At 38.4% G+C, this 13,417-nt stretch overlaps 1 protein-coding gene across 1 annotated transcript; it reads right to left on the bottom strand.

Moving 5' to 3' along the window:
- Window positions 1–967: 967 nt before the first annotated feature.
- Window positions 968–10,126, bottom strand: LOC125897574 (cysteine-rich venom protein TEL1-like). Its single transcript, XM_049590975.1, has 7 exons — window positions 10,034–10,126; window positions 9,622–9,735; window positions 9,232–9,322; window positions 5,439–5,581; window positions 5,154–5,248; window positions 4,033–4,112; window positions 968–1,086 (listed from the first exon to the last, which is right to left on the bottom strand). Exons 1-7 carry the CDS (start codon window positions 10,124–10,126, stop codon window positions 968–970), a joined length of 735 nt encoding a protein of 244 aa, XP_049446932.1.
- Between the last annotated feature and the right edge of the window lie 3,291 nt (window positions 10,127–13,417).

The raw sequence follows: 13,417 nt of genomic DNA, 5'->3' as shown, positions 1-13,417 counted from the left end.
GATGCCATGGGCACTAATACATCCCCATACCACCTCAGATGCCGGCGTTGAGTTTCGCACTGGTAACAATCTGGATGGTCCTTTTCCTCTTTATCCCAGAGGACACAATGTCCATGATTTCCAAAAACAATTGGAAATGTGAACTCATCAGAACACAGCACACTTTTACACTTTGTGTCAGTCCATCTCAGATGAGCTGGGGTCTAGAGAAGTCGGCTGCATTTCTTTAATTTTACACTGGAGAGTCTTAACTTGCATTTGTAGATGCAGTGATGAACTGTGTGTAGTGGCTGTGGTTTTCCAAAGTGTTCCTGAGCCCATGTTGTACTATCCTCTATGCGATCATATTGGTTTTAATGCAGTGCATCCTGAGGGGTCGAAGGTTTTCAGCCTTGACCCTTACATGCAGAGATTTCTCCAGATTCTCTGAATCATTTGATGATATTATAGATTGTAGATGGTGAAACCCCTAAATTCCTTGTAGTTGTGCACTGAGAAACTTTGTTCCTAAACTGTTTGACTGTTTGCTCACACAGTTTTTTCACAAAATGACCATCCTTTCTTGTGAACAACTGAGCCTTTTAAGGATGCCCCTTTCAAACTCAATAATGATGCTGTCATTTGTTACCAATTAACCTGTTTACCTGGTACCCGTCCCAACTTTTTTGGAACATGTTGCAGGAATCAAATTCAGAATAAGTGTTACAAAAATTGATAAAGTTTATCAGTTTGAACATTACATATCATAACTTTATTTGATTGAATACAGGTTGAAAAGGATTAGCAAATCATTGCATTCTGTTTTTTTATTTACGCTTTACAAAGCGACCCAACTTTTTTGGAATTTGGGTTGTACTTCAGGCTTTTTGACCCGATCAATAATCAGCTGAGGGACACAAGTGTCATAGTGTATCATTTATTGAAAGTGACTGATGACTCAGAGTCCATGTGGACTTGTGGCATTAAATCAACACTTGCAGGAGGCGGGACACCAAGAAGCCACCAGGCCATGTTTGCAGCTCAGCTGCTGCTTCAACGAGGGACAGTTAGAGGCCTTGTCCTTGTAGCGACAGCGTTGCGAGGTGCCTCCAGCTGACAGAAAAAAAGCAGAATGAAGGCATAAAAAAGGTAGCAAAAATGAGGAAACTGGGTGGTCTCCCGATTATCTCAAAAAAAATCTCTTTATACTAAGGTATATACTAAGCTAACTACTGTCCTGCTTATAAAATGCATACCATGGTCATGAATGAATTAAAAAAAGGACATATTTATTTCTTCTGCTCATAGTTTTCTATTATTTCTGTCTGTGCTTAAAGAAACTCTGTGGGCTTCACTCACTGAGGTTTAAAGCTGTAGTTGGTAACTTCAAAAAAAAAAAAGCTTGCCGAAACTGTCTCTACATTCACACAACACTGAATAAGACAGATAATTTGTGGAAAAAAAAATCATGCTCCTCTGCCTGCTCTTGTAGCGCTTCTAATGGCCTTACGACACATGAATGAAAACAACCAATCAGAGCAGAGGAGTCTTAAACGTAGCTGTGAATCCTGTCAGTCACGTCTTGTGAACTGCGGTCAAACTGTCAAACTAGGCAGCACTGATCAAATGTGAATCAAAATTCTGTTACTGCATTGCGTATTTCTCATCTATGTTTTCAGAAACATACTTTAGTGTACCGTAGGGGTGTAACAATCCATCGGTCTAGATCAATATATCGATTCAGTGATCAATGATCCAGTATCATTGATGCAAAATGAAAATATGATCTATATCTCCATTTTTGGGATACACTTTTACTTTGAGAGTCTGTGTCACTGCCAAACAGCGGCAGGCAGATGTCAAGCAGCCAAGAGAAAGACGACGAGGATAACGTTATTTACTCGGAAAATAAATCAGCAGTGTGAAAATATTATAGATTATGGAGAAAATAAGGGTCAACAGACAGAGCACCTTCACCATGTGCTCTGTCAACTGACAGAGCGCATGGTGAATGTAAACAATACTGTTAACGAGATAAAACATGGCGAAGTTTGGGAGAGAAGAAGAGGGAGAAGTTTGCCTTTAGGGCTGTAAGCCAAATAGTTCTGAAGTTTTAGGAAAAAGATAATTATTTGGGTTAAAGTGAAATTATTTCTTCCAGAAAGGTCTTTCTAATAGAAAAGCCTGAGGGTGAACTTGTTCCACGTGCTGTTATATGTGTGTTAGTGGAGTCCGTTTAAAGTAAACTTTACTGCACTTATTTACATTATTTATGTTGGGTTTTTTTTTACTTATGGACAAAAGCTAAAAACAAAGGGGTTGCTGCGTCCTCTGCAAATCTGAATTGTATTGTGGGAGACTTTGTAATATCAGCAAATATCGTATCATTGTCCAAAGTATTGATGCGTATCGTGATGAGACGTGATGAGATTAATACCCCTATTATTTAACTGTAAAATGAAAATGTTGGTCTGCCGGTGGGCATTGCTTGATACTTTGGTCAACTGTCTTCAAAATCACAGCTGGGTCACAAATTTTCTCATTTTACAGCTAAACAGTACGCTAAAATACGTTTCTGAAAACCTTTGAGATGATAAAAAGGCAATGCAGCTAACAGTATCTTGTTTTAAATTTGATCAGCGCTGCTTAGCTTGACAGTTTGACTGCAGTTCACAAGCAGTGACTGACATGATGGACAGCTGCATCAGAGACTCCTCATCTCTGGTTGGTTGTTTTTGGTGCAGAAAAAAGAAAAAAGAAGAGAAGCCAGCACTCACAAATGTCCTTTTGGTAAATTTAATAAACCAACTTGGGTGGCGTTACCAGAAACACAGACGTTTCGACAGAAAGTCTTCTTCAGTGTGTAACTCAGGTTACGGAAGTGGCGTTTAAGTACGCTCGAAGCAATCAGAGCAGGTGTGTGGAAAGACAATTTACACTTCCGCCATACAATATAGTGCCAACTCACAGGCAAAGAAAAACACAATAACAATACAACAATTTTAAACACGTGTGTCACAGCAAAATAGCAGTAGATACACCGAAAATCGATATACATGTGCATAATAAATTCTGCTCGTACAAAAAGGCACTGTGATCAACAGTAAAACATGTGTGCTTGAGGGGGCAAATAAAGTACCCAACTGTCAAATAACCATTAATTAAAATCAACAAATTGTCCCTCAATTAACAATCAGATCACAAATGCCCAGTAAAAAAATAAAGTGCAAAGAAGTCACTGAGTCGCTGTCCTTCAATTAACAATCTTGACTTTCTGTCGAAACGTCTGTGTTTCTGGTAACGCCACCCAAGTTGGTTTATTAAATTTACCAAAAGGACATTTGTGAGTGCTGGCTTCTTTTCTTTTTTCTGCTGCTTTTGGCCGTGCACCTGTTGAATGGATTTATTTTTAGAGTGCTTGCTTCTTTCCTACGTGATTTTGTTTTTGGTGCACCATGGTAGATTTTAGCCACTGTCATTGGAGTCAGTAGTCAAAGGAGGTTAGACATGATTTTTTTTTCACAGACTGTCTCCTGCTCTTCTTTAAGAATATAGTGACAGTGTTAGCAAATATGACACAAAGTTATTTTCATTTAAGTAACCAACTGTAGCTTTAACTCTTTATAACTATAACTATTTATAACTGGTATGTAATATTTACATTTTACTTTTCGCTGTTTGACTTGTTGGGAAGGTAATTTAGGTTTTTAATATATTGTTTTATTATATGTGATGCAACGTAGTCCTGCCTTATAACACCTTATAACAGTGGAAAACATCCTGGATTTTATTTCACCTTTGACATTTTGTAGTAATTTAATGTCCCTCTGACAATGTCAAATGAGCTAAACTAAACTTAATGTTTTAATAAATCAGTTAAGGTATAAAGGCAAACCCATACACTTGGCATTTTTAAGCAGTATGTAAACATTAACGAAATTGTTTGTAATGTAGTAAAGTGTTGCCCAAATTCCAATAAGCCATTCTCATTCACAAAAATGAATGTTAGGAATTAGTCTTCCAGTATTTGCCACTTACACGCAATACTACCACACAGTTTGTTGTCGCAGCCATTGGGACAGTCACCGCAGGAGCGTCCTGATTTGTAGGGACGAGCGTACTGGTAGTTTCCACTGTAACGTAGGCAAAAGCATCAAATATTAAATGTAGCAGCAGTGGACTCTTACATGGGATATCAGCGCAAACAAATCACAGATTATGATCTGAGAAGGCAAAGCACTTTGAATAACTATTTAATGACTACTTAGTAAGAAGGACAAATTAGATGTAAATTGCAGTTTTACTCCTTACTGCAGAGCATTGTCACAGTCCCTTTTTTCCATCCACTTCAGTATTCTAATGATGTTTTCAAAATTATTCGTACTTAGAGAAAGCCTTCAAGGTTTGAAATGTACTAAAATTTTTATCTATGTTCTTTTCTTCTTTTTTAATCCCCCAGATACATTTAATATTATAAAACAGAACTTGATCCTGGATCCATTCACCTCAATAAACACGTAAATATTCATGTAAATATTCAACACATTTTCACTCCGTCCTCGTCACATATCAATGTTTGGTCATGGAAGGTACCCTGGGTGCGTTGGTTGTTGACGTTTTGGGACGCCATGTCAAGCTCTGCCTGTTACATACATTGTCTTCTTTCAAAATACACTTTTGTTTTCACAGGAAATTTAACGTTTTCACACAGTCTCTTTCAAAATAAACGCACTGCGTCGGTACAACACCGCAAACTGAGTTTTTTTTTCCTTCAACAAACACGTGGTTAGGTTTAGGAAAAAAGAACAGGGTTTGGCTTTAAAATCTTACGGTACACAAACACCGCTCTCATGAGTGAAATTTGGTGTTTGTTGGACCCATCCACCACCCCTCCCGCCTGCCCCAGTGGGACTTTTGCCGCCTTAACTTTCGTCCTTGTCCTGCCACGTTTCCCCCTGATGCTGGCGTGCGCCTTTAAACTATAACGGCAACCAGCCACGAATCAGGCTGAAGTTAAAGGATGCCTTTTTTCATTGGTTTCTGACACCGCAAGTCACTTCATAAGCGCTGGATTTCGGCGACTTCAGAGTGAGACTGGGCTCAAATATTCACTAAAAGTGAGAAAATATGACTTTAATTTATGTTTAAAAAGAAAGGAAATGTTTTGTACTTACGGTGGGCAGTATTGGCAGACGTAGTAGTACTTGTAGGCACTGTTGGGACAGTAGGCTATACCACAGCCAACCTTGTTGGAGTTGTGCCAAACCATCTGTGTAGGAGATAAAAGGAGGAGATAAAACCCAAATCATCCGGAGTTCATGGCATTAATTTGTTGTATAACACTGTTTTAATAGTCACGGTTTGGGTTGGTGAGCCCATTTTAACCCTTTAGAGTTATTAAAGATTTGTGATGATCAAAGTTAGTCAGAATTAACAAGTGCTGTGTGATATAAAGGCACCTGTGTGTAGTGTCCAACCACTTTTCCATTGATAGATCCCACTCCGTAGCGCCAGTCCTTCACCTCGTTTATCCATTTTTGAATAGCTTGGCTCCAAGTTTTCTTCCCGCTAGACATGTACAGGTTCTCTCCACATTTGCTAGCTACAGTTAAAGAGGAGAGGTATACTTCAGTTCTTTAAAACCAATCATTAGTGTGTGCTCAACTCATGATCACACCTGAAAGAAATTCTTCTCATCTGCACAGTATCTTTGTGACAGCCAGGAAATTAGGCTGTACCATGACCAACCCCAACTGTCATTCCTAAGGACATATGACCACCTTCTTTGCATAAAACCTACTATATATTCCTCCTCTATCTATTGCTCCCTCCACTCATTGTTCATGTAATTCTTTGTCAGAAAAAGATGATTTTTGAAGAAGTTAAAAAATTACATGATCGAGTTGAGAGCTGTCGTTGTATTGAATCTCTGCTGACTTTTTAAATTGAATATCAGACACTGGCTGCTCATTTCGTCCACCTCCGGTATGACCTGCTACATATTTTTTTCTTAATTTGAATTTGTTTTCTTTTTTTCGGAGCCAAAACAATATATCACAATCACATGAAATTACAACTAGACTGCATAAAGCTATACAAACAATCCAGTGATAAGCAAAATAAACAAACACATAACCAAACCTATTGCTGAGAATTAAGCAATACATTTCTCAAAAAATAATGTACATTATTGCCACTGTAGACACGCTTTAATTTTTCCAAAATGTACAGTTTATCAACCCATATTACAATTTATTGGTCCATATCTGTAATTGTATGCACTCAATCCAAAGGCAAACACAACTTTATCCAGGTTCAAGCCCTTTCTTGGCCACCAGAAGGAAGCTCATTTGCCTGAAATCAAAGCCACAAACAGAAGCGAGCAAAAAAATGTTGAGTTTGAAGTTTGCACGATGTATAACCAAGTTCATAATTAGATAAATACATGGATTAATAATTTAACTCATTACGGTTAGAATGTAAATCTTGTCACTGGGTTGATGAATAAGGGTAAAATGTACGTGATTACAAGGGTTGAAGCTACTAAGGCATCGGTTCATTATTCACTTATCTGTATTTCTGTGGCGGGACTTATGCTTGCTATTAGGTGTGACACCATACCGGAACTTGCTGTGGGACCGTGTATAGTGCAGTGTTGAGAATGTCTTGCTAGGCTCTCATTTTCTGTTTGTAAATGTCTAAGGTTGAAGTGGATGGTTGGAAAGACGGTTGGAGAGACACTTGAAGGACTTAAAGAGCTTTGGGAAACTCTTTTCATGAAAAGCAGCCAATAAGGTGTTTATTTCACTTTGTCCCTGATTGCGCTGACCGCCACTTTGTTTTCTCTTCTGCCTTCTTGCACTGTATTGATGCATTCTCTGTTATGTTTATTCTTAAAAATAGTTTTCACGGCGTGACAAGAAGTAGAGGTATCAGCGACACGGAAGTGCTCGAATAAGCACCTGTTTGAGACAGCTGACCTGTGTCTGTGTTGTTGTTACAGGAACTACACAATTCACTGATAAGCTCCGCCCTTTGCCAAAGTTTTTGATATTGATTTTGAATTTGTTAAGTGGCAGACATGTTTTTAACTGATCCTGCTCATTTATAGTAGAAATGTGTGTCTCAGTCCCTTAAGGCTGTGTCACAAATTTGGTGTTGATGAGGTCAAAATAAAGAAAAGTCTATTTATTTTCCTGTTGTCACATTATGCATAATAGCAAAAAAATCCATCATGGTGGACTTTTATGGTCCAAGAGGCTTTTTGGAGATCACATGGTGCTGGATATGTGCGCCAAATTTCAAGTCAGTTGGACTTACGATGTGAGTGGCGTGGCTTTCAAAAATCGCATCTAGGTGTTAATTACAGTGCCACCATGTGGCCTATTTGAGTCATATTTCTTGGAGGCATTTGCACATCATTTCCAGTTGGGGCAAGTTTCATGTGTCTAGCTCATTCCAGCTTGAGGCTTGAACTTTGATTAAGTTAATGATTATGAGTAATTCAGTTAAAGGTGAAGTGTGTAATATTTAGTGGGATTTGGTGGCGTCTAGTGGTGAATTGCAGATTGCAACCAGCCAGAAGTTCTCTTGGCTAGATTTCCTTGAGTGAGGAGGTTTTTTACGGAAGCAGAATAATCCACAGGGGTCCCTTCCTCTCCAAAACAAACGCACCAGGCGATTAAAACTGCTAAAAACAAATCCCCTTCTTGCTTGCCCCTTTTCTCTCATAAGTTAATGTGTGCCCCCCTTTTTTTTATCTACACGTTAAGGAGGTTTTTATTGTGAGCCGAATTATCCACAGACGTTTTTTTTTCTCTCCGAAACAAACAAAAACACTGAATAATGTAGTTTCAAGCTACAAATCCACATATTTATGACGAAGTCTGGCATGTCACTAAGGACGGTCTTGACCTCTCCAGTACAAGTGGACTAGGTGATTTTAATCACCAGAAACACCTAATAAAGCAGTTTCTCTTTACAAATCCTAATAATAAATAATATGTTGCTACTAATTGAACTAATGAAAACGCGAATGGCCAGATATGGAGTCAGTGTTTGGTTTGTCTGTTCTGGGCTACTGTAGAAACATGGTGGGGCAACATGGTGATCTCCATAAATGAAGACTGTGTAGATGTTAACAGTTTATTCCAAAGGTAGGGAGAACACAACAAATCTTATTTTCAGTTCATTGTGCACTACAAAAAAATACTCATTAAATTGTATTCTATTTCTGCCAATTTATCCCCCTAAATCCTACACACTGATCCCTTAAGATTGTACCCCTCAGATGCAAAATTAATTTACTCCATGTTCCCATTAATAGTGATTTTTCTTGTCGTTTTGATAGCAGCATCTTACATTCATGCCGAACATGAACAAAGACATTAAAAACAATCAATAAGCAAACAAAGAACCATCATGCATATTAATTAAACCAGAAATTAAATCATACAAAACAACAAACAACTGTAGCAGTAAATGATTGCTAAAAGTAGAAATACATGCTAAGCTGTAGCTATATAGTAAACAGCAAGTACACTCAATTAAAACAAGATCAGAAAAAGGCATTTAAACAGCCATAAGAGTGTCTAAGTTTAAGGTATTCTTCCTAGTTCTGTGAAGCAACAACCTATTCTGTGAACGCGTACCAAGATTATGTGAGGTCATAGTTAAAGACGAATGAAATACAGGGTGGAGGCGTCTGCATCAAAGCTTTATAAATGAACAAATACCAATGCTATTCCCGCCTCACTGCCACATCATAATGATGTTCTCTTCAATAGATCTAAACTGTTTTTAATGGTGACATAGCACTAGTATGATCATCACCACAAGACCCATACTTAAAATATTTGCCAAACCAGCCACACTGAAGAAAGCACACAATGAACTGCCACATGAAACTAGTCTATAAACCCAGCCATGACATTTTGATTACATTGGAAATGAACTCACTGCGAGTACTAATGTTTCTGCCATTAAACGCTTTAGATATGGTGGACACAGAGCCTTAAAAAGCTGCTAACTCTAAGTAATGTGATTTGTCCTGGGTGGCAGTGAAGCATCTAATGTCACATGATGGTCTAAAATACTGCTGTAGGTAATTTTACGCTCTGACAAGATTAAAATGCTTGACACATCACTTTAGAATTATAAGTAACATGGTAGTTCAGTGTTTGCAAAATGACAGTGTGGCTGACAGTTTTATAAAGTAAAGTTTACAGTAAAATAAACAATAAATGAACTTACAGCTGATCGTTCTGGAGCTGTCAGGACTGTGCTTCATGGTACACTTGTCGGCCCATTTCTGAGCGTTGGCTGCAGCCTCGCTGCTCCAGCTCTGTGGGAAGCAGTGGAAGGATCAGCCATTAGCACATCTAGACAATTATAGTGTATATACCAGACAAGCACACAGCACTCACTGATTTTCTGGTATAGTGTATATACCAGAAAATTAATGAGTGCTGTGTGCCTGTCTGGAAAATCATTTTATCCCTTACCCATCTGCTGCACGAGGGAGCATGTGTAATACCAAATCAAGCACTAATTGGCCAGATCAAGTGAGGATCCATGCTGAGAATTAATATTCAGTGAAGCACACTATGCTTTCAAAACTCTGAAATTATTTTATTGCATTACCATTTTCATCATGTTGCTAGCAGTGGGCTGAACACTTCTTCTCACGTCGTTGTGCTTGTTCACGATCTCATTCTGATCAGCTTTGCTGATGGACAGTCGTTGAGAGGGTTGTTCCTCTTCTGAAGATGATGATCCTCCTAAACAGAGATGAACACAATTAAAACCCAAAACCTGGATTTTGTGAAGTGTGAATGTGCATGAATATTTGACATTTTATAATACTAATTACAAACACTCACCCTTCAGGTATGGTTTTCAGGGACAGAAGGGAGATAATTGGTCAGTTTATTGCACATTAGAAGCAAAAATATAAAAATGTACATATAGGAAAAGCTACATTTGTCAGATTATCAAACAAGAAATAAACACCCAATATAATTCCCTATTAGAGAGGACATTAAATTTTACTTACAAACCAATCAAAAAAGAATGCGTTGGTGCTCGGAACCTGGAGAGCAGCAAAGACGCTCAAGGCGCACAGGAAGGTGAAAGTATACACCGCCATGGTTATGTCCAGGACTAGGCCACAGGTGTCACTTATATACACAGCGCCACGTAAACATGTGACTATTGAACATACAGACTCCAGGGCATTTTGATAACAAAGCATCTGGGAAACATCCCTGATGATGTATGGAAAGCTGCAGGTCTCTTTTTTATGTTGTGCATGTGTTCTTCATGATGAGTGTGACAAAGGGGCATGCAGTATGTTGCTTTTTTTCAAAGTTTATGAGGAGAGAGAGAGCAATATCAAAAGAAACCTTGAAAATTAAAAGGTTAAACTAACACTGGGAGCGGTCGTAAGATTTAAAAACCCTTCTCCCTCTTCTGTCCTTGACAGCTTATAGAGATCTTTTTGATGGGACAGGCCTGTATGGTTTCACCTCCGCTGCTACCGTGTGTTCTGTATTCTGCATCATTTCTGTTTTGTTTTGTTTTTTCTACATATAGCGTGTACACAACGTGACATACGTCCCCTAAATGACAAACAACCTGGCTGACTACTTAAAGTCCCTTAATGCATACATTTACTGTACACAAATATCCTCAGGGACCCACAAACGGCTACTGCTGCTAACTAACACTTCACACTTATTCTATACTCACATTAATATTTATAAATTCTCATTTTATTTTTTTTTCTATTTTTTTAACACAGTCTTGTAACAGTTTTTGTGTGTTGCACTACATGTTTGTGCCTTGTTTTGTGTCTTGTTTGTACTCTTGCACCTTATGAGCATCATTCATTCTTTTTCTTTTTTTTTGTGCATTGGGAGCCAGAAGAAGCACAGTTTCATTCCCACGTGTACTATACAGCACTGATAGATGACAGTCTTTCTTATTGCTTTATTGCACATTGTCTAACTTGCTCTTCCTGCATTTCACGTGAAGTTTTGAATGTTGAATATAATCTTAAATTGAAAAGTAATAATCTATGGTAATGACAGTAAAGCAAAGAAGTAAAAATGTTGTGAGGAAATGTATCTGTTAAAAAACAAACAAAAAGTATAAAGCAAAAAACAATGGTCTAATGTTCAACCATGATTTCAAATAAACTAAATAAAACAGAATGCATTGATTTGCAAATCTTTCTAAATTTATATTCAATTAAATACACTCCAAAGACCTGATTTTTAATGTTCCAACTGGTAAACTTTTTTATTGCTTTTGGTAAAAGATACACTTATTCTGAATTTTAGGTCTGCAACATGGTTCCAAAAAAGTTTGGAAAAGGACAACAAAAGACTGGGAAACCTGCACTGTGCATTTACCACCTCGTGGCAACTTTACTGGTAATTTCTCCTCTGCTCTGATCGCCAACACCTATCTACTCTGAGCACAGCTCCTGTCACTCTCTCTGTCAAAAACCACACACACACACACACACACACACACACACACACACACATTCTTGTACTTCTATTATTGACATAATGTATTGACATAATGTATTCCCTCGCCCCTTACCCTACCCTTAACCATCACAACTAAATGTCGAACCCTAACCTAAACCTAATTCTCGCTAAAGGTGAGGACCAGCCAAAATGTCCTCACTTTGCACAGTTTGATCTGGACAGAGACCACCTCTTTTCATCGGACCCAGGTTTGGTTATTTGGTCTGGGTGAGGTGTCCCACCTGTAATTTTAGTTAGGGTCAAAAAGTCTAAACTAAAAAGTCCAAAAGTCAGAACCAAACAAGGTCGGTTTGGAAGGACCTATATATAATGTTTCTGGATGTCAAAATTGTATATATCATTGATGTAGAGGCCAAGCCAACACTCAAAGCCAATGAGATGCTGCATCACGAATTACCTTATGCACACTGATTAGCGTGTCTGATGCAAGTTAGGTTTGATATAAACCTGCCAGTTGAACACTAAGTCCATTTATTTTCTTGGACAAAGACTGGTTCCTATTAATAGAACCGAGCGCTAATTGGCTCCCTCAGGTAACATTATCTTAGTTTATGACGAGAGTTGTGACAACTAATGGATTAATCAATTACTTGTACAATATTAAATTAATTGGTCACTAATTCTATAATTAATTCATCAGTTTGAGTAATTTTTCAAAGGAAAAAAGTCAGAATTCTTTCGATTGTGAATACCGTAAAACCTCTATCAATAGCCAAGGCTTTGATTTGCTTAAATCACTAAACTCAGCCGGCCTATATTTGGGACGGGCATCTATATGGGACAGGCCTTTAATTCCTTTCACACAAAACTGTTGCTCAGCGAAGATCAGGAAATACAGCCATTTTTAAACATTTAAACCACTATGAATATTACTATAGTACTATAAAACTGGACAGGACATTTAATTGAAGGTTTACGGTATTTTCCAATTTCTTCATCCATCTATCCATCTATCTATCCATCTATCCATCCATCTTGCTAATAGCCTAATAATCCCATAATATTTTTGGGCTTGGTGGCACCTCTGGAAGACATTCCTTGAGCCTCTGAATCTGCTGTCTGCTTGGTTTGTCCGTCTGGATTGGGTCCGTTCCCTGTTGCCAACTTAATTCGACTTTATTATCCTCAAGGGGATTTTTTTGTGGAACCAGGTGAAACAAACAATGTGTCCAATGTATAACATAAAACATGAATAAAATTTGCCTGGGTCCAGACTTTTAGATTCATCCACTCCACTGAGTTTGAGTTGACTAATGCATCTCGCGTTCCTGACTTGAAACAGTGGTTTCTCGGTTAAAATAAGAAACCAACCAATGTGTGCTGCGGTGGGACTCTAGCCAGTCAGCGCCAAGGACGCGACTAATGCCACTGTCAAGCTGTTGTCAAATGGTGCGCTGGAACCAATGAGGAGTAATAACAATGGCGACCACTGTAGACTAGACAGTGCTGCTATCGAGGCAGTTCTAAATTGACAGTCTTCTTAACATCACTGGACTTGAAACAATGTAATTGGATAGGGAACATCCTCATCCTCTGAAATCAGTCAGAGTGGACACAAAGTTAGACTGAAGCTGGAAACGGAGTGTAACAAGTTGACAATTTTGTCTGACATCAGGCAATAATAAAATACATGAAACATATAATGAAAATATGCAAAACATTTATGTGCTAAAACGCTCAACTCAGGCTTTTGTAAATATACACTGTGTACAAGTGATGACATACCTCACTTTAGTGGTCACAAGAACCTGCCTGACTACTTGACCTTAATCCCCCAGACTCAACAACAGCCTCTTCCCACAGGCTGTCGACATCCAGCTGCCCCCAAGCTCAACAAACCAAGCACCTTACTTTATGTCTTGCTTTGTCCCTGGTTTGTC

Source organism: Epinephelus fuscoguttatus, linkage group LG11 (assembly GCF_011397635.1).
Source record: "Epinephelus fuscoguttatus linkage group LG11, E.fuscoguttatus.final_Chr_v1".
NCBI lineage: Eukaryota > Metazoa > Chordata > Actinopteri > Perciformes > Serranidae > Epinephelus > Epinephelus fuscoguttatus.
Note: the sequence above shows the minus strand (reverse complement) of the source record. Positions and strands in the feature narration are given on the sequence as shown.

Coding starts and splice junctions, on each gene's coding strand:
- LOC125897574 (XM_049590975.1), bottom strand. CDS start 10,126: ATGGCGGTGTATACTTTCACCTTCCTGTGCGCCTTGAGCGTCTTTGCT. Junction 9,323..9,621: donor CTAGCAACATGATGAAAATG/GTAATGCAATAA, acceptor TGCTTCCCACAG/AGCTGGAGCAGCGAGGCTGC. Junction 1,087..4,032: donor TGGCTGCGACAACAAACTGT/GTGGTAGTATTG, acceptor TGTCAGCTGGAG/GCACCTCGCAACGCTGTCGC.